Source organism: Neopelma chrysocephalum, unplaced genomic scaffold (genome assembly GCF_003984885.1).
Source record: "Neopelma chrysocephalum unplaced genomic scaffold, ASM398488v2 Primary Assembly neopelma1_103b, whole genome shotgun sequence".
Lineage (NCBI taxonomy): Eukaryota > Metazoa > Chordata > Aves > Passeriformes > Pipridae > Neopelma > Neopelma chrysocephalum.
In genome coordinates this window covers 1,127,461-1,154,161 of record NW_020897767.1, presented here as the reverse complement: position 1 = coordinate 1,154,161, position 26,701 = coordinate 1,127,461, and the positions used below count along the sequence as shown (strand labels likewise).

The following is a 26,701-nucleotide window of genomic DNA, read 5'->3' as shown; positions in this document are numbered from 1 at the left end:
TTAGACCCCTTTTTGTTGGCTGACATGGCCAAAAGGAGTATTTTCAACACTGCCAGTGGCAGGGAATTGTAGGATCATGGAATATCCAGAGTTGGAAGTTTTTTAGGACCGGTGGGAGAAGGAAATATTTCGGTTTAACCAGTAAACTCCACAAGGTTTTGTTTGGCTTAAAAAGCTGCCACGGGGGTCTGGTCAGAGCAGTGGGGTTTGTTGGGTTCCTGAGTAATAATTTGGGGTGTCGGAACTGAAGCTGGACTTTCTTTCCCTTTTGTCCCCAGTATGGATTCAACATGGTCATGTCCCACCCCCACGCCGTCAACGAGATCGCCCTGAGCCTCAACAACAAGAACCCCAGGTAGGTGCTCTTGCTTTTGGAAAGCTGGACAAGTAGGTAAGTAAGGAGGACTTGGGAGGGGGTTTTCACCTTCAGAAGGGTGTGTTTGTGCACAAATCCGTGGCAAAAATTGGATTAAATCTGTGTAGTGGTGCAGGTAGATGAGCAGTTGTTGTCTGGTTCCAGTGGGTTCAGGAGCTGCTGATTCTGCAGCTTTGATAACGGCTTTGAACTGACAGGGGGGGAATTTGGGTTGGATATTGGGGAGAAATCCTTCCCTGGGAGGGTGGGGAGGCCCTGGCACAGGTTGCCCAGAGAAGCTGTGGCTGCCCCTGGATCCCTGGAAGTGTCCAAGGCCAGGTTGGAGCCACCTGGGCTGGTGGAAGGTGTCCCTGCCCATGGCAGGGGTGGAACTGGATGGGCTTTAAGGTCCTTCCAAGCCAAACCATTCTGGGATTCTGGGATTGAGCTGCTGAAGCCCCTCAGCTCTGTTGCAGTGCAGAGAAACCCCCCTGATAATGAGCAGCTTAACGTGGGATTTTCCTGAAGAAAGGGAGAATCTTCCTTGGAATGTTACCCGAGGATCCTTAGGTTTGAATTTCCATGGGAGAAGGTTCCATTCCTGTCCTGGGTCAGGTGCAGCCACAGCCATGATGTGATTCCACAGTGGAACTGCTGGCTGTGGATCCCTGTCCCTCCTCTCCCACACTTGTGATCCCTGCAGCCACTTCCAGCAGACCCTGGAGTTCTCAACCTTTCCTTGTCCAACAAAACCAAACCTGGCACAGACGTTTTTCCAAGGAAAGGTCAAACTGGGGGCTGAGATGACTAAACAAAACTCTGTGTGTGTTTACAGGGCCTTGGCTTAGGCTCTGGTGGAAATAGGGACATCCTTCCTTTCTTTTATGCAGCCCTAAGTCAGCAAACACATGCACAGATAAATAGGAAGGACATGGGAAGTTTATTATTTTTTGTAATTTCTGTGCTTGGAAATCAGGTGGTCGAGGGACAACCCCAGTTTTCAGTTTTGAAGCAAGTGGGTAATTTCGATTTCTGTTTCTAAAAACGTTGCTTTAAAATGTGACTGAAATAATCTGAGGACAAAACTGGATGTTAGTGCTGTTCAAAACCCCAGTCTGTGCTTGGTTCAGCCCCATAACTGAAGAATCCAGAGGTTTGAGTACTTAGGGTGGGTGAGATGTGCCAAGGGGAAGCAGCAGCTCTGGGAATGGGATGTGGAGCTGATCCCATTCCCACTGTGGAGCTGAGTGGGCAGCAGGTGGAGGGGGACTGTGGGCACTCCACCTCCTCTGGTTCTTCCCAAATGGATCCCACAGAACTGTCCTTTCCTTGTCCCCATCCCAGATGTGTGGGGAGCACCTGGGAATCCCTCTGATCCCAGAGATCCCCTCTCCCTGCCCCCACAGCCCCTCACAACCCACCCTGGGCTGGGATATTCCTCAAGATCCATACAAGAATTCCTTGATCCTGTCTGACAGAACCCCCCTGGATGAGTAAACCTTGAACATGACCCCGTTTAAAATTTCCTAGGGAAGTGAACATTTTATGTGGTTCCCAAAGATAACCCTGACCCTTTGAAAAGCCAAAAGGTATTTCTTGTTCTGTAACATCTGGTTTGAGACTCTGCTTTGGCATGAGACTAATTTTCTGTGTCTGCATGGTTTGACTCTGCTCAGAGCTCAGCTGGCCAGGAAATCTTTTGCTTTCCACGAATCCCGTAAGGAAATACTGTGGATTATTTTCCTTAGGGTAACACCCAGTTTGCTGCATGGTTTTCTCTCAGTGATCTGGTGTTTTCTCCCTGTGGCAGATTGATTTCGGATTTCTAGGGAGAAGGACGTGCTGAGGCATCCTGTGTTCCTGCAGGGAACTCTGTGTGTGTGTGTGGGGGACTCTGAATAACACAGAGAATGATCAGATTTGTACCAGGAAAAATGCAGATTGGAATTATAAGCACTCCCCTTAAAAAGTGGGATCAGAGGAGGCCAGTTGGGAATGTGGGAATCTTCCTCCCCCGGGTGCGTGCAGGGGAATTCTCTGGAAGTAGGAGCTGTCAGTGATCTGCCTTTCCCAGAGTTCTGCGACTGTCTTTTTGCTTGAGTTTCCGAGTTGTGGTTTCAATTCCTGCATGTTTTGAGCAGCATTAAACAGGGGGAGAAGTGCATGATCCCGGGAGAGGCCGAATTCCCTGGATCAGGGACGCTCGGCATCGCGCGTCCCGCAGGTTTATTGGTTCAAGGGGGATAAAACCACAGGGGATGAAGCTCCAAGGGGATTAAAACCACAGGGGATGAAGCTCCATCTCCCACATTCTCCCCCAGGTTTGGAAGCAGGTGCTGGTCACTGAGTGCCCCCTTTTCCTCTCTCCACAGGACAAAGGCCCTGGTCTTGGAACTCTTGGCAGCCGTTTGCCTCGTCCGAGGGGGACACGAGATCATCCTGTCAGCCTTTGATAACTTCAAGGAGGTACCTTGGCCTAACTCATTTAATTTGGGTGTTATTCCCTCTCTGATTGTTGCCTGGAGAGTTCCCATCCAGCTAAATTCCCTGGAGTCAGCATTTTCCATGAACTGCAGGCTTTCCTTGGAGGTGCAAAGCAGCTCCGTGGTGACCATTCCATAGTTTTCGTGTCTGTAACTCCAACAGGGTGAATCCAGGCTGGGAATTTGGGCTCCCTTTGCCCAGTCCAATGGTGTCCCATCGTTTTGGGACATTTTGAAAGCTTGACTCCACTTGCTCTGCCTCTGGAACAACCAGGAATGCTGGGTTAGATCTCCCGTTTCCAAAGCCGTTTCCACAGGCCCTTGAAATACAAAATTCCTGGATTTATCCTCAGTGGGAATTTTGTCTGTGTAGAAATTACAGAATCAAGTCTCTGTCAGTCACAGTGGCTGCTGGAATTCACCCAGGAATTCCACTTGGCTCAGGTGTCATTTATAGGTGTATTTTCCAGTTTGCACACAGCGGTTAAAAGGATTTGGGAATATTGTGTGAAGGTTTGGAAGCTCTGGTAGGGGAAGCAAGTCCTAGAAAGCTGCTGTTTTAGTTTCCTTTGGATATTGGCTGTATGTGTGGGGTTAATATCAAATTAAAACCGAATAAATTAGACTTCCCAGCTCCAGAACTGTTGGATTTGATGAGTCCCAACTGGACACGGGGCGCGTTTCCTTGAAGCTGTAAGTGGGTTAATGCAGATGATCAAGGAGCCAAGTTGGTAATTTTTTGATGTTTTGTGTTTGGGGAATAATTTCTGGCCTCGGAAGGATTTGCATGTTGTAGATAAATGAGGGAATTTTGGAGGTGCTCGACATCATCCAGAACAAAAGGTTTGAGCAAAAGGTTTGAGCGACCTCCAGCGTGGGCCTGTTGTGGAAAGCTCAGCTCTGGGCAAGTCCAGGCCTGTCCTGGGTGTGGGAATGTTGTCCTGAGGATGGAGGGAATGGGAATAGCACTGCTGGGAAGTTGGGTTGGAAGCGTGTGACCATGGAGAGAGCCTGGCTTGGGGTGACACCGGCGGGAGGGACACTCAGAAAACGGGAATTGGGGAAAGGTCTGCAGGCAAAAACTGGGAATTATGGTTTGGGTCTTCCCTTGGTTCGTCTGTGTCGTGTCAGGTCTTTGTTTGCACCTTTTGGGAACCCAAGGGGTCAGGAGGCAAATGCAGTGGGATTGTTGTGAAGAACAATTTGAGAGAAGGGCTTTGAGTGGGGGAAAAGCTCTGTAAATGTGCAGATCACAACGTTGTTAGGCCAGGGTTAAATTCTCCTGGGTTTTCCTGCTCTGTTAGGGAAGAAATCAGGCTCAGCAGGGAGGGATTGGGGATAAATAGTGGCTGCAGCCAAATCCCACTGGTTGGGATGGTCTGTGAGGCTCGTTGGACACCTCCCAGGGAAGGATGTGCAAACCCCAGGTGCTTTCTTACCTTCCTCACATTCTCAGTCAAGGTTTTGCTCCTTCACGTCCTTGCAGGTGCTCTGTCATCTCCTGCTGACACAAATATTCCCGTGGAACCCATTCAGTTTGTGTGGAATTAGTTATTTATTCCATTCCTTTGGGGTCTGAGCAAGTGAGGGTGGAACTGTCGGGTGTTGCAGGTTAAGTGAGGTCAGGGAGGGGATTTACCTTCCTCAGTTCTGCATTTAGATGCTCTTCTCTTCTTCAGTTCTACATTTGGATGTTCTTCTCTTCCTCAATTTAGCATTTGGATGCTCTTTTCTTCCTCAATTCTGCATTTAACTGCTCTTTCATTCCTCAGTTCTGCATTTAGCTGCCCTTTTTACCCAATTATGCTGCTTATTTCTTGCTCTTTGCTGTTGTTTTCCACCTTCCTTCTGGGCAAGTTTTCAGGAATGGTTTCAAGTTTTCACTTTTATTTTATAAACCGCTGGAGTTGCTGACAAGTCAAGCACCCAGGCTTGGCTTTCCAAGCCCTGCACATCCAATTCAAATTGCTGTGAGCTCCATAATCTTTGTGTGGCTGCTGTAGCTCTGAAGTTCAGGGCTGCCAGGGTTCTTTCATGCATATTTAGGGCAGATTTGACTTATTGAATTAGATCTCTGCCACTCCATCTCTTTGCCATGAAACAACTTCAAAAGGGAGCTGAACTCCTGCCTAATGAAATCTAATGAAGTCAGGAGGGAAAAAAAGGATATTTAGCACCAGGTTCTGCTCTGGTTTCCATGGGGGTGAACATCAGATGGTTCATCAGGCTTTGAGCTTTGCTCTGATGGAAACGAGGGCAGGGTTTGGTCCTTGTCAAGGGAGATTTTTCAGTTGAAAATGGAATTTGTGTGCAGACCTCAGAGCCCCTTCTGGTATCTGAAGGGCCCCCAAGGAATACAGAGAGGGGATGATCATCAGGAACTGCACTGACAGGACACAGGGAATGGGGTCAAACTGGAAGAGGGGAAATTTAGCTTGGATATCTGGAAGAATTTCCTCCCTGTGAGGGTGGGGAGGCCCTGGCACAGGTTGCCCAGAGAAGCTGTGGCTGCCCCTGGATCCCTGGGAGTGTCCAAGGCCAGGTTGGGATGGGGCTTGGAGCAACCTGGGCACTTCCAGGGATGGGGCAGCCCCAACTTCTCCGGACATTTGCTGCTCTTGAATACCTGACAGGTGAGGAGAATCTCAGTCCTCTCACACATCACCTGGTTATGGCTGTGAATTCTGAGCCCTCAGAGGTGTTTGGATGCTTGGGAATTGGGCAGGGAGCTGGAAGGTTGGGGCTCTGCACACAAACCCCATCCTGCCCCTCCATCAGCTTCCACGACGCCGAAGGGAGCCAAGATTGTCCAGCCCTTGCTTTCCACAGGGCTTAATCCAGAGTCACATTTCCCTGCTGGAATAATGAATGGCAGCACTGCAAACAGCACTTCTGAGCTATCCTGGTGGACCAGCAGAATAACCCGTGCTGGAAGAAGCTCTTTGCAAGTGCTGGAAAATGTAAATGCAGCTGTTGTTTGTTGGCTTTTGAGAGTGACTTAACCCTGCTGTGGAGAAGTAAAAAAAAGGTATTTTAACCTAGTAAGTATTAAACAACTGTTTGCTTAACCAGAAACTTAAGGGGAAAACGGATTTGTTTGTTCTCCAGCAAAGTGCAGGAATGTCAGCACGGGCAGGGCAAACAAAGTGTCCCTGTGGAGGGTCGTGGGCCGGCGGTGGGAGCTGCTGCTCACACTGGGCTCTTGTGGGGGACAGAAAGCCAGCATTGTGCTGCTGGACAAAGGGGCACAGACAGGAGAAGGGGGGCACAAAGGCTCCCAGGGATTTTTGAGGCTGCAGATCCATCAGGCTGTGTGTGACAGCACACCCTGTATGGGCTGGGTCCATCCTCACGCTCTGTGTTTGCTCTGCCTCTCACTCCTGGAGAACTCCAGGAGTTACTGGAGGAGGAGGAGAAGCTTAAAACAGCCTTTGGGGGGGTCATTTTAACATTGGCACTGGCAGAACGTGTCTTGTATTGCAAAGCCTCTCCTATAGTTTAGGTGTTTTAAATTTGCTCCCTCAGAGGGTTGTTTTCCTGCCTTGGGGTGCTGAGTTCACCTCGAGGGGAGCTGCAGCCAGAGGGTTTCATTTTCTGCCTGGAGTTTGGGACCACCAGGAGTTTCCTGATTGGAAAGGACCTTAAAACTCATCCCATTCCACCCCCTGCCATGGGCAGGGACACCTTCCACCAGCCCAGGTTGCTCCAAGCCCCGTCCAACCTGGCCTTGGACACTTCCAGGGATCCAGGGGCAGCCACAGCTTCTCTGCCCAACCTGGGCCAGGGCCTCCCCACCCTCCCAGCCAGGAATTCCTTCCCAATATCCCATCTAACCCTGCCCTCCTTCAGCTTAAAGCCATTCCCCCTTGTACCAGGACAGTCCTCCAGATGTGGAGGAGTTCACAGTCTGGCAGCTGTGTCTCAGAAATCCTGCCTGGATTCACTGCCCTCTCCATGTGGAACACGCCGGCTCTTCTTGTGGTGATGTTCATTTATGAGCTCCATTCTCCAGCAAACTGAGGTGGTGGTGTGAGATGAGTGTCTGAGGTGGGAGGGTGATGGATGTGCTTCCACCAGCCCGGGGTTTCACCTTCTGCCTGACACTGCACGTGAGAACATCTTCAGTTTTCCCAAATCCCCTTGTCTGCTGCTCCCTGCCCAGGTTGCCATTCGAGGTGCCCAGAGAGGTTGTGGACTCCCCTGGATCCCTGGAAGTGTCCAAGGCCAGGTTGGATGGGGCTTGGAGCAGATTAGGATAGTGGAAGGTGTCTCTGCCCACTGGAATGAGATAGGCTTTAAGGTCCTTTCCCCCTCAAACCATTCCGGGATTCTGGAGCATCTTCCAGTGATCCGTCCCCAAGAGTGGGAACAACACAAGGGTTGTCGTGGTTGAGCTTTGCTCTTGGGTGGTCTGGATGGGAACTGTGTGACCACTGCCAGGTGGATATGGATGCAGTCCTCACGAAATTTTTTCATAACAGATCCTTTTGCTTCCTTACGGGATTGTGCCGTGGCTTTGTAATGGATCCGTGCTGGATTTCCTTCATTAGCACCCGGAGAAAGGACCCTCCGTGGGTGGTTTCCCATAAAGCCACATTGTTCTTCCAGAATGACGTGGGCTTAATGGGACCTAAAGTGGGCTTTTTCACAGCCTGAGCAGAGACAGAGGGTTTTTATAGCTGTGGTAACTCGTTTAATCTCGCTTCTTACACCGAATAAAGCCAATCAAAGAAAGCTCTGCCTCTCCTCGGCCCAGCCGTGCTTCCAAATGACAGGCCTCGGGAATTTATTCCAATGGAAATGGCAACATATGGTTTTATGTGGTGGGATTTGATTTCAGCATTCTCCTTGGCTTTGGGCCAGCCTTCAGGCTGGAGGCTCCAGCTCCGGTTTCGTTCCCTTTAATCTTCCAGGATAAATTATATCATTTCGTGAAAGTCGGTTCTGCTGCCTCCTCAAACACACACACACGGCCCAGCCCTGACTCATCTCAACTATCTGGGAGCAGCCACCGAAAGCCACAGGTGGTTGTTGCTTTTCCTCTTCCTCAGCTGCTGTATCCCAGCCAGCCAGGGCTGCTCCATCCCGGGATCTGCTCTGCCAGGGCGCTCTGGGTTGCTCCCAGTTTAATTAGTCAGCCCTAAACGGCTCCCAGTTGTTTGTGTCAGCTTTTCTCATCCCTGTGGAATGGTTTGCATTAGGTTTCCCAGAAATCAGCCAGTCCTTCTGGCTTTCCTGGTGAGGGATCATATGCACCATTGTTCTGTTTGGTTCCACAATCCAGGGTTTTGGTTCAATCGGCTCCGTTTTTTTGTGACGTGGGTACGAGAGAAATCGTGGAATCCCAGACTGGTTTGGGTTGGAAGGGACCTTTAATCCCACCCCATTCCACCCCTTACCATGGGCAGGGACACCTTCCACTAGCCCAGGGAAAAAATTGTGTGGGATATAACACAGTGCAGTTAAAGAGTGATAAAGGAGAGGGTTCCTGGGGTTTTCTTGGAGCAGGGGTTGGATCCAGCCCAGCCCACGCCTCCCAGATCCAATGATCCCATGGAGCAGCTGCTGCCTTTGATCCCTGCACTGCCAGGGGCTTCCTGAAACTCGGCCACATCCCTTGCCCTGGGTTTTGCTTGGAGCTGCTCTGACCATCAGTGAGGTGTGTGTGGGGTTTGGGCTTTGATCTCCCAGCAAGGCCATTCCCGGGAGGCTTTCCAAGGATTGCTCCTGAAGGAAAGCCTGGGATTGGACTGGAGATTCACAACCAGAAGGGTGGTGCTCTCCAAACTCCCCCAGCCTTTTCCTGGGATCCCATCAGACGGGTCATTTGTGCTTCACCAAAGTACTCCTCCATCCCAGAGTGGGTCTGGTTTGCTCTATTTTAGACCTTAATGTGTGTTTTTTTGGGTTTTATTGGAGCAGCCCATGGAAAAGTGTTTCATGCTTCACTTTCATGCCGTGGCCTGCAGAGAGAGATGAGTCCTTTGGGTTTAAAATCAGGATAATTTACTTGAGCAACAAGTGTAATTTGTTTTTCATGAGGTTCATGCTTTTTGTTGTTTGGGGGTTTATTTTACCTGGTGAGGCTTCAAGGTTCAGCTGGAGACACTGAAATACAACTTCAGCAAGCCAAGGGCTCACCAAGGGTTTTGTTCTTCAGCAGAAGGGAACTTTCAGTCCTCCAGATGACTGGAATCTGTTTTTCCAGGACCTTTAAGGTGAAAACAGCTTCTTTCAGAGCTGCTTCTGTCCCTCTGAAAACAGGGAAGCTTCAACCTCCTGCCATGGGTAGGACACCTTCCATTAAACCAGGGTGCTTCTCGAACACTTACAGGGATGGGAAGTGTCTTTCCCAAACTTATTTACTCTTCTGTGGCTTTTTGGGGATTACTGCAGATCATTTGTGTGCTGAGGGAAGCAGGACTGAGCCAGAGAAGCTACTGGGAATATGGAGATTTCAGCAATATCCTGGGAGCTGCTTTATCTTAGATCTTCTTTCTCCCCCAGATTGCTTTTGTTTCCTGCCAGCAGCCCTTACTACAGCTCTGTAACCCTGATTGTTGCACTGATGTATTTTCACTCCTTGTTTATAGCCAGGGATAATTTTCCCTTTGTCTTCTCTGTAATTTGCTTTTCTTCCTAATTACATGATATTGCAGTGAAGAGCCAGGAGAGAGGCTGAGCCTTCCTTGTGGCATGGCCTGGTGCAACTCTCACACTCAGAATGATGAAATTTTTGAGGGGAAAAGACCCACAAAGAGCTGTTTTATGATTGTATCTATATAATAATTGTACCTGACTCCTCAGACTCGCACTGCAGGTGTTGGCAGAGAATTATTCAGCTGGATTTTTTTGACAAAGAATATTTTCAACCCGGACAAAGAGGTTTTGAATGAGCAGAAAAATCTGCATTTTCAATGTTGGTTTGTTTTTTTTTTCCCAAGCTGTGCTTGACCAAAGTTGTGGTGCTTGTTTTTTTTGTAGGTGTGTGGGGAGAAGCAGCGCTTTGAGAAGCTCATGGAGCACTTCAGGAACGAGGACAACAACATAGACTTCATGGTGAGTGGGATTGACCCTCTGCAACTCTCACTCCAGAGTTTCCTGTGCCTGAGCTGTGTCTGCCTCCTGATCCTGGGCCTGAAACACCACAGCCCAGTTATTTATGTTCCAAATGCCTTTCATTTTTAGCTGCCCATTCACTTTTCCTCCAGAAGTGCCCTGTGCCACAGTGAAGGTAAGAGGGAAGTGGCCCTTTGTGCTCTTTCACAGCAGCTTCTGCAACATCCAGTTCTGTCCCTGTGCCAAAATCCCGGGAGCCCCAGACAGGGAAGTGTGGGAGAGAGTCTCTCCAGCTGCTGCCTGTCCTTATCTGCTGGTAAATATAGCAGTGGCTTGCACCACTTTTGGTTCCTCAGTGTGCATCTGCATGATTCTGTCACCAAACCCACTTCCCCTGGAGCACAAAGAGGGAACAGGGAGAGGGGAAGCTCTGGCTGGCACAGGCACCAGCACGTTGGCATCACGTGGGAGGCTGTGTCTGCTACCAAAAATACCTCTATATCTGGTTTTTTAACTCTGTGCTTGTGTCAGAAATGGGAGAAATTAAACCCTTATATATTTAATTAGGGAAAATCTCCCTTGCGCTGCTCCCGCTCAGGGCTTGGATCCCGTGTGGGCCCGGCCCGAAGTGGGAGCAGAGCAGGAGGAATTCCCACCCCAGCTGGTTTTCTGAGGCCTCTGTGAACCATCTGTGACGCTTTAAAGCATTTTAGTGCCGAGCTTTGTGTTAAAGATCTTTTTCTGCCAAGAATTAGGTGTCAGAGCACCCGCTGGGGTGTTCCCTCCAGGCTTTGGATGCTCCGTGGCAGTGGCTTCCAGAGGGACAGCAGGATAAAAAAGGAGGTGGTGTGAGTGAGCCAGGATGGCAGATTTCTTGGGTTTAAAAAGAAAAAGAGAAAATTACAGTGATCCCTGCATTTTGACTCCAGCTGCTCTCAGTAACTCTGCCGTGTTCCATTGGGTTTGTTCCTAATTCCTGCATCAGTGTCCCTGCAAGGACAGGTTGGTAGGCACAGAAAACATGGAGTATTTAGTCTGTAATATAACAGAAAGATTTCTCAGTCCTCAAATCCCAACTCTCAGTCATTTTTTCCATGCTCACTGGGAGGGATATTGGAATTTGGGGAGTGGGAGTGAAGCAGCCTGAACCACCTCGCTGGAACTGTGGGGTTTGTCCACTTTTTAGGGAAAGTAATGATCTGTTAGAGAATCCCAGAACCATCTGGGTTGGAAAAACCCTCTCAGACCATTTAGCAGCACTGCCAAAGCCACCACTGACCCATGTCCCCAAATGCCACATCCACAGGGCTTTTAAATCCCTCCAGGGATGGGGACTCACCACCGCCCTGGGCAGCTGTGCTGGGGCTGGACAAACCTTTCCATGGAGAAAATTTCCCTTAAATCCAACCTAAACCTCCCCTGGAGCAACTTGAGACCATTTCCTCTTGTCCCATCCTCATCACCTTTATTTAAGATGTTAAATGATGTATTGTAAGGATATAACAGGGAATCTCCATGTGAGTGTCCTGGAGAGCTGGGAATATTCAGCATCCATGTGGGCAGCCTGGAAGAAAATTCCCTCCTCCTCTCATAGGTTGAAGATTTCATTGAGATTTGCTTGAAAAAAGGATGAATATGTTTTTTTTAGGACTTGCCCAAATATAAACAAAATCTGCATCTCTGGGCTGCTCCATCAGCCACGGTCTGGAGTGTTGGACAGACCTGGAGCTGGAGGAGAAATTCCTTAGTTGTGTATGTAAGGATTTGGGAAAGGAAATGAGAATTTGGCCCTGATGTTGCGAGAGCCACAGCAAGGATCACAAAAGCACCCCTTGGATAGGGGAGTTTGGCTCTGGGGGAGGCACAGGACAGCAGGGATCAGCTGGAGAAGGCTGGGAGCAGCACTGGGAGGAACCAGGGTCCACCACAGCAGCTGGAAGGGGTCCTGAAAAGGCTTGAAACCTCAGGTTAGGTTTCCAGGAGCGTGGATTGGAACCTGGATTCAGGTTTCCAGGAGCATGGGTTGGAACCTGGATTGAGGTTTCCAGGAGCATGGGTTGGAACCTGGATTGAGGTTTCCAGGAGCATGGGTTGGAACATAGATTGAGGTTTCCAGGAGCATGGATTGGAACCTGGATTGAGGTTTCCAGGAGCATGGATTGGAACCTGGATTGAGGTTTCCAGGAGCATGGATGGGGTTGTTCCTGTAGGAGTTGGGGACACACCAAGGGCTGTGGATGGTCCATTCCAGGAGCCCCTGGATGAGTTTTTAGACCATCTTCCTTCCTCTGTTCCTTGGTTTTGTCCCTCTTACCGGTCTCACAACCTTTTGAAGTGATTTTGGAACGCAGAGTGGTCAAAGCTGGTCAGGGCCTACGAGGGAAGGTGGAGCTGTTGAGTGACCTTTGTAGTGTCCTTGTGGTTGGTCCCAGTTCCTCCAGAGCTGGGGCAGTTTGGCTGGGGAGGTTTTATGGCATCCCAGTGATTTCTGGGAGCTGCAGCCGGAAGGAGCAGGTCAGGACACCCCGACCAGCCCTGGGATCACAGGGCAGATCTGTCCCCTCGAGTTTATCCTGTGGGCCTGGAACAGATCACGGGGAACTGGCCAAGTTCCAGTACCAAACTGGTCATCCAGTGGGCGCCTTCACTTTTTCCTTCCCACCAAATGCCCCAGAGCTGTGGGGTCTCCTGGAGGCTTTTCAGATTGTTTCAATTTTTGCTGCCTCAGGTTCCTTCTGGAGATCTGGGAGATGTTCCAGTGGCTGTTGGGAAGCTGGAATTATCCCTGTTGCAGCGTTGCTCCCAGGATGGGGTTATGTCCTTGAGAAACCCAGCAAGGATGAGGCAAACCCTGTCTTGGGGCAGCTCAGAGGGTGATGGATGATCCCCAGGGAGCTGGGAGAGGCCTGGGGGTGCCTGTGCAGAGCAGGCCTGGCCGTACATTCAGGGGAAGAACAAACTTTTGGGGGTTTCCACCCCAATTCCTTCCGCTCCACAGGTTTTCTTGGAAAGGAAGAGCCTTTGCCTTCCTTGGGATGTGTGTGGGTGCCAATTCCAGTGATCTGATCCTCGACCCACAGCTTTGGGAACGTGCTTTGGGCACCCAACAAAGCGCCTTTTGTGCGAGTCCCGTTTCCTGAACTGGGGGTTCCAGTCCCCACATTAATCTCGCTTTTCCAGGCAGTTTCAGGAACAACACTGTTTTCTTTAGAGCTCGTGGGATGTCTGCTCTGGCCCTGGGAGCTGCCAGGGGCAGCATTCCCACTCACCGGCACGCCGGGAAGGTGGGCTCGGAGACATGACTCAATCCCTGGAACTCGCCTTTCCCTTCATCCCAGCAGACAAAATCCAAGCCCTGCCTTGGAAATAAACCCTTTCAGAACAGCAGCTCGTGGTTTTCCTCTCGTGGTGACCACAAGGAAACGTGGATCGTGGCCGTGTCCGGCCCTGGAGATCCCGCTCTGATCCTGGTCCTGGAAAACCTGTTCCAACCCTGGTATGGGGGCAGCTGGGGGTCACTGTGTGTTTGTCCTTGCAGGTGGCCTGCATGCAGTTCATCAACATCGTGGTGCACTCCGTGGAGGACATGAACTTCCGAGTGCACCTGCAGTACGAGTTCACCAAGCTGGGCCTGGACGAGTACCTGGATGTGAGTCCCACCCGGATCCGCCCCCTCCAACACCTCCCCAGCCCTGAACCCCCCCAAACCCCTCACCCCAGAGCTGTTGTCCCACAGTCCCTGCTCCCAAGGCCGTGTCCTGGCTGCTCCGGAGGGAATTGGGCCGCAGCCAGCTGGAATTACAGCCTGGAGCTAAATGTGGAGCTCTGCTTATGACAAAGGGAGGATGAACCACAGTCACCCTCGCCCTGCCACGTCCCTCAGGGCTGCTGGCCTCAGGTTGGCCCTGGCTCAGGTGCTGCCAGGGCTCCTTCCGTCTCCAGGGGTGGAAAATCTCTCCTCTGGGTTTTCCCTGGCAGCCAGATGGTCTCTGGTGTCCTGTGGGAAATGCTGGGTTTCAGAAGGAAGCTGCTTTTGTTTCCCTTTTATCTGTTTTTCATGGAATCACAGACTGGCTTGGGTGGGAAGGGACCTTAAAGCCCATCCCATTCCACCCCTGCCATGGGCAGGGACACCTTCCACCAGCCCAGGTTGCTCCAAGCCCCGTCCAACCTGGCCTTGGACACTTCCAGGGATCCAGGGGCAGCCACACTTCCCTGGGCACCATTTTTCTCCCTGTCCCTGCCCTTGGGAACACACCCAGGAAAACAGTGCTTGTGTTGACTTGTCCCTGCTGATTTCTACTCAAAAGGGAGGGATTTTGGGACCTCCAAGGTGTATTTGGACATGGCAGCACTGACCACACGTGTGTTTGGGCTCTGGGGGTGGCACAAGCCCTGCAGTCCTTGGGGACCAGGCAGAGCCTTGCCAAGAAACCACGGAGGAAATCATGGAATCCCAGAATTGTTTGGGTTGGAAGACCTTAAAGATCATCCAGTTCCAACCCCCTGCCATGGGCAGGAAAGCCATAACATCCTCTAGAACAGAAGATAAGGCACTGCTTGCCTTTATTTGAAAGCTCTGCATGTTTGATCTTCAAAAAATGACTGTTTATCACTTATGACCCCAGCTAACATTCAAATCCCACGTGTTTTCCTGGGTGGTGGAGGTGGCCCGAGCTCCCCCTGCCCTCCCAGCCTGCTGCCACTTCCCAGTGCCACCTTTTGCCCCCTTTGACTTTGCAGAAACTGAAGCACACGGAGAGTGACAAGCTCCAGGTGCAGATCCAGGCCTACCTGGACAACGTGTTCGACGTGGGGGCTTTGCTGGAAGACGCCGAAACCAAGAACGCGGCCCTGGAGAGGGTGGAGGAACTGGAAGAGAACATTTCTCACGTCAGTACCACACCTGGGCACCTTGGCCTCAGCTCAGAGGGGCGTTCTGGGAGGTGGGAGCACAGCCAGTGCAGGAGTGAGGTTGGAAAAACCCTGGGGCTGCTGTGCCTCTGGATTGGGGGATGGTCAGATGTTGGTTGTTCCAGGTGGTACAGGAGTTGTCTCAGGAGCTGAGAATGATGATTTACATCAAAATTCCCAATTCCTCAGCAGGGCAGGACCTAAATAGAGCAGAAAACCCTCCTGGCTGGGCCTTGGACACATTGCTGGGCTCAGGGGCTGAAAAATGGTGTTGTGGGGACCCTCAGGGTTTGCTCAGTTCAGTGTCTGCTCACACTTTGCTCTCCCAAACCTTGGGGTCACTTCCTTCAGACCAGAACACGGGGCTTGGATTTTTGAAAATAATAAAAAAGTGGTTTTCCAGACTTTAAAAAAGCCATAAAATAATCTCCATTCTCTTGCCATTCCTGTATTACTTAGAATAAATATGGTTTTAAACACTTTGCCCCTCTGAGGTGTCACAGAATCATGGAATGGTTTGGGTGGGAAGGGACCTTAAAGGTCATCCAATTCCACGTCCTGCCATGGGCAGGGACACCTTCCACCAGCCCAGGTTGCTCCAACCTGGCCTTGGACACTTCCAGGGATCCAGGGGCAGCCACAGCTTCTCTGGGCAACCTGTGCCAGGGCCTCCCCACCCTCACAGAGAGGAATAAAATAATTACATTTTAAGAGCTTTATTGCAGAACAGACTTTCTTGTCTGGACAGATCCATCGTTATGGTCCAGCCAGGCATCTGCTGGTCATGGCTGAGGGGTGACACTCATCACAGGAACCTTCAGTGGGGCACGTGATGTCCCTCATCTCAGGCAGGAACCCTTTTTATTTCCAAAGGAAGGCCTCAGGGTTTGGTTGAATATCTGTAATAACCATGTCCCACTGCTCCAACAAGTGTCCTGATGTTTTGATGGATAAAGCTACGGTTTTCCACTTAATTAATCTATTCCTCTTTGGATTGATAGTTATCTGAAAAACTCCAGGATACGGAGAACGAGGCCATGGCCAAGATTGTGGAACTGGAAAAGCAACTTATGCAAAGGAACAAAGAACTGGACGTGATCCGGGTGAGTGGGATGGGGGAGGCTCTGCCTGGATCCAGGGAGCTCCTGGGCTGGGGGAGGTGTGGGTGTGGGGCAGTGACTTCTGTTGGCTGCCAAATTTGAACCTGGGACATATTTGGGGTGGAATTCCTTGTGTGTGCACTCAAAAGGACCTGGAACTGTGAGTGTGGCAGCAAATGAGGGAGTGAGACAAAGGCATCGTATTGCTCGGGGCTGGAGCGTTTCCATTTGGGGTTTTTGGAGGTCCCAAAGGGTGGGGGGTTCTGGGGTTCCTTCTGGGGGTCTGCCCTGGGTATGTGCAGGTACAGCCTCCTCTCTAGAGCAGGAGCTGTGCTGCTGCTTCCCTTTGTCTGCTCACAGGTCGTGGAATTGCAGAATCATTTAGGTTGGAAAAGCCCTCCAAGATTGAGTCCAACCATCCCCCAGCACTGCCCAGGCCACCACTGACCCCTGTCCCCAAGTGCCACATCCACATGGACTTTAAATCCCTCCAGGGATGGGGACTCCAGTGCCCTTCCAGTGCCTGACCACCCTTTCCACGAGGAAATTCCTCTTGATGTCCAAACTGGCTCAGCTTGAGGCTGTTCCTTCTCCTCCTGTCCCTTGTTCCCTGGGAGCAGAGCCTGACCCCCCCCCCGGCTCCCCCCTCCTGTCAGGGGGTTGCAGAGTCAGAAGGTCCCCCCTGAGCCTCCTTTTCTCCAGGCTGAGCCCCCCCAGCTCCCTCAGCCCCTCCTGCTGCTCCAGCCCCTTCCCCAGCTCCGTTCCCTTCCCTGGACACGCTCCAGTCCCAGTGTCCTTCTTGTCATGAGGGGCCAAAGAGCAGCACAAGAAAGGAGAGGCAGCATGAGAAGGAGGTGCTGAGAAGTTCTGCACCCCCAGGTGTTGGTGTCCACAGGGGAGGTTTCTGCCAGGACTTGTCACAGCCTTGGTGGCTCCTTGGGAACACATGAAGTGGAGACGTGGTTTGGTCAGAGCTCAGTGTCAGTGACATCCAGGGTCAGGCTGTTCTGATCCCAGAGCTGGAATTCTGAGTGCAAATTCCACGTTTCTGTGTCACTCCAGGAGATCTACAAAGATGCCAATACCCAAGTTCACACCTTGAGGAAGATGGTGAAGGAGAAGGAAGAAGCCATCCAGCGCCAGTCCACGCTGGAGAAGAAGATCCACGAGCTGGAGAAGCAGGGAACCATCAAGATCCAGAAGAAAGGGGATGGGGACATCTCCATCCTTCCCGTGGCTCTGGCCTCTGGGATGGTGCCAGCAGGGTCAGAGGTGTCAGGGACGCCTGGCACGCCTGGAGCTGCATCCTCAGTGCCGTTGCCACCACCTCCACCCCCCCTACCTGCCATGGCAGGGACTCCTGAGGCAGGTGAGGAGCTGTGCTGGATCCAGTGGCTGTGGGATCCAGTTCTGAGCCTTCAGGGGATGGAAGAGGTGGAACCTTCTTCATTAGGGGGGTTCCTCCTGTGCTGATGCACCAAAGGACTTCAGTGAAGGGTCCAGCCAGTGCTTGGGCCAGTGGAGGGTGGAGAGGGTGGATGGGGGGACCAGGGGATGTTGGAGAGGGGATGGAAGGGGGGATATGATGATGTTGGACATGGATGTGTGGGATAAGGGGCTGTTGGACAGGGATGTGTGGGGGGATAAGGGAATGTTGGACAGGGATGTGTAGGGGATGAGGGGCTGTTGGACAGGGATGTGTGGGGAGATGAGGGAATGTTGGACAGGGATGTGTGGGAGGATAAGGTGATGTTGGACAGGGATGTGTGGGGGATGAGGGGCTGTTGGACAGGGATGTGTAGGGCATAAGGGAATGTTGGGCAGAGATGTGGGGGTGAGTAAGGGGATGTTGGACAGGGATGTGTGGGGGATAAGGGGATGCTGGACAGGGATGTGTGGGGAGATGAGGGGATGTTGGACAGAGATTGTGGGGGGATAAAGGGCTGTTGGACAGGGATGTGTAGGGCATAAGGGAATGTTGGGCGGAGATGTGGGGGTGAATAAGGGACTGTTGGACAGGGATGTGTGGGGGATAGGGGGATGCTGGACAGGGATGTGTGGGGGGATAAGGGGATACTGGACAGGGATGTGTGGGTGGCTAAGGGGATGTTGTGGCTCTCCCTGTGCCCGTGGTCCCCCAGTCCCTGTCCCTGGTAACTCCTGGCTCTCCCTTGCCCCCGCAGTGCCCAATGGCCCCGTGTCAGTGCCAATGCCGCCTCCCCCGCCGCCCCCACCGCCTCCTCCACCGCCTCCTCCTCCTCCTCCTCTGCCAGGGCCGGCTCTGGACACGGCTCCAGCAGCTCCACTGCCCCCACCACCCCCTCCCTCAGCTCCCCCCCTGCCCGGGACGGCCTCTCCCACCGTGGTCTTCAACTCAGGCCTTGCAGGTAAAGCTCGGGCGTGGTGGCAAAGGGGGGGTCAGGGCACAGCCCCGGGGAATTCAGTGCTCAATCACCTGAATAAATCCCATAACTGGTGTAACACCAAGGAGTTTATGGAAGAAAAGAGCATTTAAGGTTCTCCAAGGTTGCCCAGAGAAGCTGTGGCTGCCCCATCCCTGGAAGTGTCCAAGGCCAGGTTGGACGGGGCTTGGAGCAACCTGGGCTGGTGGAAGGTGTCCCTGCCCATGGCAGGGGGTGGGATGAGATAATCCTTAATGTCCCTTCCAACCCAAACCATCCTGGGATTCTGTGATTTATCAGCCTGACAGCTTTGATTGGGTCTGGAAGAGTTGGATTCTCCAGTGAAACAAAACCTGTGCCAAAAGTGCTTTTTAAACATGATCAGTTTTGGCTTTTGAGCAGACAAAAAGTGGGTTTGAAAGAAATGTGAAGCTCCATGGGTTGGATTTCTTCTGAGAAGAAATGTCTGTGCAAAAAAAAAGGGCAAACTTTGGGGAATTTGTTGGAAGGCAGAACAGTTTGCAGCCCTTCTTTAATGGTGTTTTTAGTCGCTCTCTGGCACGTGCCAAGTGTCTCAGGCAGTGAGGAAATGCTGACTATCACCAGAAGCCTCAAGAGCACATAATGAGTCCAAAAAAAAAGAGACTGAGGAGCTCTAATTAAGAGCTTTTTTTGAAGAAGAAAAATCTGATTAAGTATTCCAGCCTTTAAAGTTTCCTCTGAAGGCCAAAAGCATCCTGGAAGTAGAGGGTCCCAGGGGGAATTAGGCAAAAATAAAGCACAGAAGGCACAGCCCTGCTGAGGGCTGATCCCCCTGGATGGATTTGGGAAAGGGGTGCTGGATATGGCCGGGGGGGGGGCTGCAGGGGGCACAGGAGGTGCCTTATCCCACCATCCCTGGGTGTTAATTTGGGATGGGAGCAGTGGCCAAGCCCTCCTGACCCAGCTCCTCACTCGCATCTGGGTGGGCTGAGCCAGGTGGGCTGGAAATCCTGTTCTTCAGTGGGTTAGGATTGGGAATGGGAGTGGAAGTGCCTTTTCCTGATGCAGTGGCTCCTCAGGAAGGAGGGTTTTTAGGGCAGGAACCTTCTGGGTGTGAGGGGAGTCGGGGGAATAACAACTGTTGCCTTTCTGACCATCACTAACACTGTTTTCTCTGTTCTCTCTGCCTCCTGCTAAGATGGGCCCATCAAGCTCTTCTGTAGGTTGCTCCCTGCTAAGTATTTGTTATTCCTGCTTTTCCCTCTGTGCTGTGTCCGTGTGTGTCCAGGGACTTGTGTGGGTGGGCAGGGGGAGGCCCTGGGGATGTGCCACCCCTCGAGATTTGGGCACCAGAGCTCTGCAATGGAGGAGGAAGGGAAATCTGGAGAGATTTTTGAGCTCCATCAGGACCTGGCCCACGAGGCATCAGCTTCTTCCCTGTCCTGGAATAACCCAGGAGCAGTTAATGAGATTCTAATTTATGCACGAGCGGAAAATGGTTTTTTTCATGGGTGTTCAAAGCTTTTTTTATTGATTTTAGGAATTATTTTAAGTAACCTCATTAATTAAGCTGAGAGTAAAACTGTGTGGTGCAGATGAGCACGTGGATTCCTGCCTTGCAGTTGCATACATTTAATTCTCAAAACACACAGTGGAATATTCCCTGTTTTCCACTCGTGGCTCTTTGTTCCCAGCACTGGAGAGGAAGGACCAGGGTTTGTGTTTCATGTTTGCAAAGAAACAATTTATCTTTTAAATAATTCAGGAGCAAAAGGTTGATTGAGCACTTTAATGAACACCTTGGTTTTGTAGCAAGGAACAACTTCATGTTTACATCAAGGTACAAAGAAATGAGAACTGAATTACAGAACTTATGCATTATTCACCTTCCAGACCTGTTGGAATTGGAATAGGAATAGGAACAGGAATAGGAAAGGATTGGGTTCATTGCTCCCATGTTGCTTTTTCTCCTCTGTTCACAGATTAATGAGAGTAATCAAGTTTAATTTTCAGGCTTCATTTTCATAGCTCCTCTGTTGAAGTTCCTAATTGACTGTAAAGTTCCTAAATTACTTTAATTTACTGCATTTGCACAGCACAGGAATTAAAACCTGTTTTTTTCACCCCTGTTAAATCCCAAGTGCTGCAGCCCAACCCCTTTGGCTCTGAAACACAAACCTGCTGAGGAGCAGCTCTGCCCAAAGCAGTTTCCCCAAAAACCTTGAGAAAGGGGCTTTTTTTTTCCCCTTCTTGTCACCTGTTTTGGGACACAGCTCCCGGGGTGTGTGACACTGCTCTGCCAGCAGCAGGACAGGCTTCAATTCAACCGCTCTCTCCATTTTCTGGGGTGTTTAAATATAAATCCTGGGCTTTTAAATCAATCCAGGCAGCCTGTGGCGATAAACTAATCCCAGATTTCCTTTAGGGAAGTTTTCACAGCCTCTGGGGGTTAGGCCAGCCCTGAAGCAGCTCAGGGCTGGGTGCCACCGTTGGCCTCTTGAGGTGGTGACACCTTTCCAGGATTCCAGCGGGATAATTCAGCACTGGCCCGTTCTCCAGTGCTGGAATGCCAGCTGGAGAGCTGCCCTCTGGGAATGTGGGGTGTCCTGCAGCCAGTCCCTCAGGGATCTGTGGTTTCCTCTGCCCCGTGTGCAGCTGTGAAGATCAAGAAGCCCATCAAGACCAAGTTCCGCATGCCCGTGTTCAACTGGGTGGCCCTGAAGCCCAACCAGATCAACGGCACCGTCTTCAACGAGATCGACGACGAGAGGATCCTCGAGGTACCCCCGCTGCTGCTGGGCCTCTCTGGCCACCAGGCAGTCATGGAATCAGGGAATGGATTGGGTGGGAAAAGCCCTCTTAGATCGCTGAGTCCAACCGTCCCCCAGCACGGCCAAGGCCACCCCTGATCCGTGTCCCCAAGTGCCACATCCACATGGATTTTAAATCCCTCCAGGGATGGGCACTCCAAACCTCTCTGGGCAGCCCCTGCCAAGGCCTGACCACCCTTTCCATGAGGAAATTCCTCCTCATGTCCAACCTGAGCCTCCCCTGGCACAGCCTGAGGCCGTTCCCTCTCTTCCTGTCCCTTGTTCCCTGGGAGCAGAGCCCGACCCCCCCAGGCTCCCCCCTCCTGTCAGGGGGTTGGACAGTGAGAAGGTCTCCCCAGGGATAGACCATGGCAGTGACCTTGGCAAAGGGCTCATCCAGGTGTCCTGGATGCTCCCTGTGGGATAAAGCATGAGCGCTACCATAAAGATTTTCCTGAACTTTAGAACATCTGAAGGGCTGTTGGGGCTGGATTTCTGGGCTCTGGCCACATTTCCTGATCACCAGCTCAGGAGCAAGTGTTCCTTCCATCCCTGATGGAAATACTCTGAATTTTGAGTCCAGGTTGGATGGGGTTTGGAGCAACCTGGGATAGTGGAAGGTGTCCCTGCCCATGGCAGGGATGGAAATCAACGAACTTTAAGATCCTTTCCAACCCAACCCATTCCATGATTCCATGATACTCTGCTCCAGTCTCAGCCCCTTTCCCTGCAGCTGTGGCCCAGGATTAGGGACTGGGTTTGGTGCTCCCTGCGAGAGGGATAAATCATTTCCTTTCCTTTTTAGGATCTAAACGTGGATGAATTTGAAGAAATCTTCAAAACAAAGGCCCAGGGCCCAGCCATTGATCTGACCTCCAGCAAGCAGAAGATCACCCAGAAAGGCTCCAACAAGGTCACGTTGCTGGATGCCAACAGGGCCAAGAATCTGGCCATAACTCTGCGGAAAGCCGGGAAGACGGCGGATGAGATCTGCAAGGCCATCCATGTGTAAGTGAAACACTGGCCAGCCAAGAAACCCTGAGGTTTACTGGGGGGTTTGATCAGTGGAAAGGGTTGGAATTGGCAGTTGGTGCCTCTGGAAAATATCTAGGGGTAAGGAGGGAATGGTTCTGAATTCCCAGAAATCAGATTGGCTTGAACTCAAATAAAAACCTGGCAGTTCTGTGTCTCTGAATCACAACTGAGGCTTAACAAATTAACAGCTAATTCCTGTCTGTGCACAGGATAGTGGATCCATATCCCATATCCTGTAGTTTGCCATGGCAGCTCTCCCTCTGGTTCCACAATATTTTCTGTTCCAGTGAGCACCCAAAGGGCAGAGAATCAGGAAGAGGGAACTCTTTTGGTTTGCTCCGTAAAGGATGAGTTTAGTCCAGGTGCTGGAAGAGATTTTGCATGGAATTAGGTTTGTGTGGTGGCCTCAGGCAGTGCCAGATGTGGGTGTCCATGGGACTTGCCTGTGCCCCATCCCACCCCAATCCAGACCCTTCCCTGCTCCTGGGGACTGAGTGCAGGTGCAGCTGCTCCTTGGGGCTGATCCCAAATCCATCCACACATTCTCTGTGCTCCTCATGGCCATGACAAACATCTCCCATTCCTCCAGTAAGGAATATCCTAAAAATGTGGATCAAAAGCGTTACCTTTGGGCTGGAGGGTGACCCAAACCTGCCCCACATAGAGGCAGGTTCAATTGTTGGACTTTTACAGGGCTCTGCTCCAATAAAGTAAAAATACTTGCTCCTCCCCACCTGTTTTCTCTTACAAAACAGAGCTGTGGCCATGGAGGGATGTAGGTGATGGCCACATATCTTTGGAATGGGAAGCAGAGTGTCCAGCAGCACCATTCCCATCTCCATGTGCAGGGAGCTTCAGGTGCAGGGCAGGAAGAACTTCACAGCTTCTTCTCTGCTGACTCTGGCTCATGTAGGGCTGAATCCCACCCTGGTTTTGGTTGGAAGGGACCTTAAAGCCCATCCAGTGCCACCTCCTGCCATGGGCAGGGACACCTTCCCCTATCCCAGGTTGCTCCAAGCCCCGTCCAGGCTGTCCTTGAGCGCTTCTCCTGGCGTTGTGCCGCAGGTTTGACCTGAAGACGCTGCCGGTGGATTTTGTGGAGTGCCTGATGCGGTTCCTGCCCACGGAGAACGAGGTGAAGGTGCTGCGTCTGTACGAGCGGGAGCGGAAGCCCATCGAGAACCTGTCGGACGAGGACCGGTTCATGATGCAGTTCAGCAAGATCGAGAGGCTCATGCAGAAGATGACCATCATGGCCTTCATCGGCAACTTCGCCGAGAGCATCCAGATGCTGACCCCGGTGAGCCGTGGAATCTGGGAATATCCCGAGCTGGGGATCACCGAGCCGAGTGCTGGCCCTGCACAGGCACCCCAACAATCCCACCCTGTCCCTGAACCCTCCTGCAGCTCTGGCAGCTATGGGGCTGTGCCCACTGCCCTGGGAAGCCTGTTCAGTGCCCAGCCACCCCCTAGGAAACACTCACACAAATGGAAAAGTGGTTTTCTGGCTTTATTTTCATCTGTTAGTGACTGTATATCCCTGGAGCTGTTTGTATGGCAGTTGTAGCCCAGACTGTTAGGGACTGCCTCACAGGCCCCATAAGCCCTATAGGCCTCACAGGCCACATAGGATCCATAGGCCTCATGAGCCCCACAGACCCCATAGGTCTCATGGGCCCATTAGGCCTCACAGGCCCCATAGGTCCCATAGCTCTCATGGGCCCATTAGGACTCATGGACCCCATAAACCCTGTAGGCCTCATGGGCCCCATAGGCCCCATAGTGTCATTAGGCCCATTAGGCCTCATGGACCCCATAGCTCTCGTGTGCTCATTAGGCCTCATGGACCCCATAGACCCCATAGCTCTCATGTGCCCATTAGGACTCATGGACCCCATAAACCCTGTAGGCCTCATGGGCCCCACAGGCCCCATAGATCCCAGAGGCCTCACAGGCCCCATAGGCCCCATAGTGTCATTAGGCCTCACGTGTCCCGTAGGACCGAAAGGCCCCACAGGCCTCAGGGCCCCATTAGGTTACTGTGGGTCCTGGTCCTTGGGCTCCTGGAATTGTGTCCCACCCAGCCCAAAGCACCTGTCACAGTTGTAGGGATTGAAATGTGAATCTTATTTGACCCCGCCAGGCCTGAGGGGGTAAATCCGGTGGGCAAATGAATGGTTTGAAATCCTGGTGTGTCAGGACAGGGGAACATCCACAGAATCACAGAATGGTTTGGGTTGGAAGGGAGATTGAGGATCATCCTGTTCCACCCCCTGCCATGGGCAGAGACACCTTCCACCAGCCCAGGTTGCTCCAAGCCCTGTCCAACCTGGCCTTGGACACTTCCAGGGATCCAGGGGCAGCCACAGCTTCTCTGCCCAACCTGGGCCAGGGCCTCCCCACCCTCCCAGCCAGGAATTCCTTCCCAATATCCCATCTGTCCCTGCCCTCTGGCAGTGGGAAGCCATTCTCTGTGTCCTGTCCCTCCATCCCTTGTCCCCAGTCCCTCTCCAGCTCTCCTGGAGCCCCTTTAGGCCCTACAAGGGGCTCTCAGCTCTCCCTGGATCCTTCTCTTCTCCAGCTGAACCCCCCCAGCTCTCCCAGTCTGGCTCCAGAGCAGGGGGACATCCATGCTCAGGCCCCTGGTGTGGATGAAAAATAAGAGGATTTTTTCAGGATGTGATTAGATGCTCATTTTACTCCTGGTGGGACATGCAGTAACCAAAGCTGTTCCTGTGTTTTTCTGCAGCAACTCCACGCCATAATTGCTGCCTCTGTCTCCATAAAGTCATCCCAAAAGCTTAAGAAAATACTGGAGGTAGGTCTGACACCAGCTCTGCTTCCAGGGGATTCTGAAGCCCTGGGCACTTGTCCTGAAAATTCATGCCCTGCTTGTTTCCTCCTGGCAGATAATCCTGGCTCTTGGGAACTACATGAACAGCAGCAAACGAGGGGCTGTCTATGGGTTTAAGCTGCAGAGTTTAGACCTGGTAAGTAAAGCAAGAGGTGTGTGGTGGGACCAGGTGGGAATTGGGGTTGTAGGGTCATTTAGGCTGGAAAAGCCATGAGAGCATTGAGTCCAACCCTCAACCTAGCACTGCCCAGGCCACCACTGACCTCTGTCCCCAAGTGCCACATCCACATGGATTTTAAATCCTTCCGGGGCTGGGGACTCCACCACCTTCTTGGGCAGCCCCTTCCAGTGCCTGACCACCCTTTCCAGGGAGAAATTCCTCCTGATGTCCAACGTGACCCTCCTCTGGCACATCTGGAGGCCGTTCCCTCTCCTCCTGTCCTTTGTTCCCTTGGAGCAGAGCCTGACTCCCCCAAGCCCCCGCTCCTGTCAGGGGGTTGCAGAGCCAGAAGGTCCCCCTTGAGCCTCCTTTTCTCCAGGCTGAGCCCCCCCAGCTCCCTCAGCCCCTCCTGCTGCTCCAGCCCCTTCCCCAGCTCCATTCCCTTCCCTGGACAGGCTCCAGCCCCTCTGTGTCTTGTCTGAGATCCCAGAACTGCCCCAGCCCTGGAGGTGGGACGGGCACTGCCCTGGGGCTGGGACACACCAGGGCTGGCACAGCCCAGGTGACATTTCCCACCTGGGCACACCTGGGCTGGTGTTCAGCACCCCCAGGTCCTTTTCCAGCTTTCCAGACCCCATCCTGGAATGTTCCACGGGGTTGTGGTGACCCGAGGGCAGTGATGTCCAGGCCGAGTGGCTGCTGAGGGACTCGGTGCTTCCCAGCATGGAAAACCAGGACGGAGCTGGAGAAGCACCGTTGGGTCTCTCTGGTTGGAACCTGCTGCTCCATCTCGTGGCCTGTTGCCCACAGCTCCTGGAAACCAAGTCGACAGACCGGAAGCAGACGCTGCTGCACTACATCTCCAACGTGGTCAAGGAGAAGTACCAGCACGTGTCCCTCTTCTACAACGAGCTGCACTACGTGGAGAAGGCAGCAGCAGGTACTGGGACCCTCCCTCAGCCTCCTCTACCCCCCAGGGGTGGCTATTCCAAGCAGGGAACCCCCCGGGCTGTGGATTGCAGCCTCTGTCCCGTTCCCAGTGTCCCTGGAGAACGTGCTGCTGGACGTGAAGGAGCTGCAGCGGGGCCTGGAGCTGACGAAGCGCGAGTACACCATGCACGACCACAACACCATGCTCAAGGACTTCATCCAGAACAACGAGGGCAAGCTCAAGAAGCTGCAGGATGACGCCAAAATAGCCCAGGTACCCCCTCATTCCTCGGGGTTTGGCAGGAGGGTGTGAGCTCTCCCCACGGGATGTGCTCTGTATCCATGGAATGGGCAGTGGGAATGGGGAGGTGACCTTGGGCAGTGCAGTAAATCTGTGCCTGTTGCAGGATGCCTTTGATGATGCTGTGAAATACTTTGGGGAGAATCCCAAGACAACCCCTCCCTCGGTCTTTTTCCCAGTGTTTGTCCGGTTTGTGAAGGCCTACAAGGTAAACAGGAGCTTCCTTCTCCTCCTCTTCCTTCTTCTCTTCCTCCTTTTCTTCTCCTCTTCCTTTCTCCTTTTCCCTTTCTCCTTTTCCCTTTCTCCTTTTCCCTTT

General features: G+C 52.2%; 1 protein-coding gene across 7 annotated transcripts in view; it reads left to right on the top strand.

The window, feature by feature from the left end:
- Positions 1-26,701, top strand: part of FMNL2 (formin like 2) — a 123,026-nt gene that overhangs the window by 90,264 nt on the left and 6,061 nt on the right. For 6 of the 7 annotated variants that reach the window (XM_027695785.1, XM_027695789.1, XM_027695787.1 and 3 more), the window contains exons 8-23: positions 279-355; positions 2,728-2,821; positions 9,823-9,897; positions 13,436-13,546; positions 14,641-14,790; positions 15,813-15,914; positions 16,974-17,280; positions 18,095-18,298; positions 20,951-21,075; positions 21,911-22,113; positions 23,206-23,440; positions 24,890-24,958; positions 25,050-25,130; positions 25,965-26,094; positions 26,195-26,358; positions 26,492-26,593. In XM_027695785.1, coding sequence (XP_027551586.1) covers positions 279-355; positions 2,728-2,821; positions 9,823-9,897; positions 13,436-13,546; positions 14,641-14,790; positions 15,813-15,914; positions 16,974-17,280; positions 18,095-18,298; positions 20,951-21,075; positions 21,911-22,113; positions 23,206-23,440; positions 24,890-24,958; positions 25,050-25,130; positions 25,965-26,094; positions 26,195-26,358; positions 26,492-26,593 — 2,229 coding nt within the window. Of the gene's footprint in view, positions 1-278; positions 356-2,727; positions 2,822-9,822; positions 9,898-13,435; positions 13,547-14,640; positions 14,791-15,812; positions 15,915-16,973; positions 17,281-18,094; positions 18,299-19,493; positions 19,515-20,950; positions 21,076-21,910; positions 22,114-23,205; positions 23,441-24,889; positions 24,959-25,049; positions 25,131-25,964; positions 26,095-26,194; positions 26,359-26,491; positions 26,594-26,701 lie in introns of all 7 variants that reach the window. The other variant, XM_027695784.1, reaches the window with a different exon arrangement.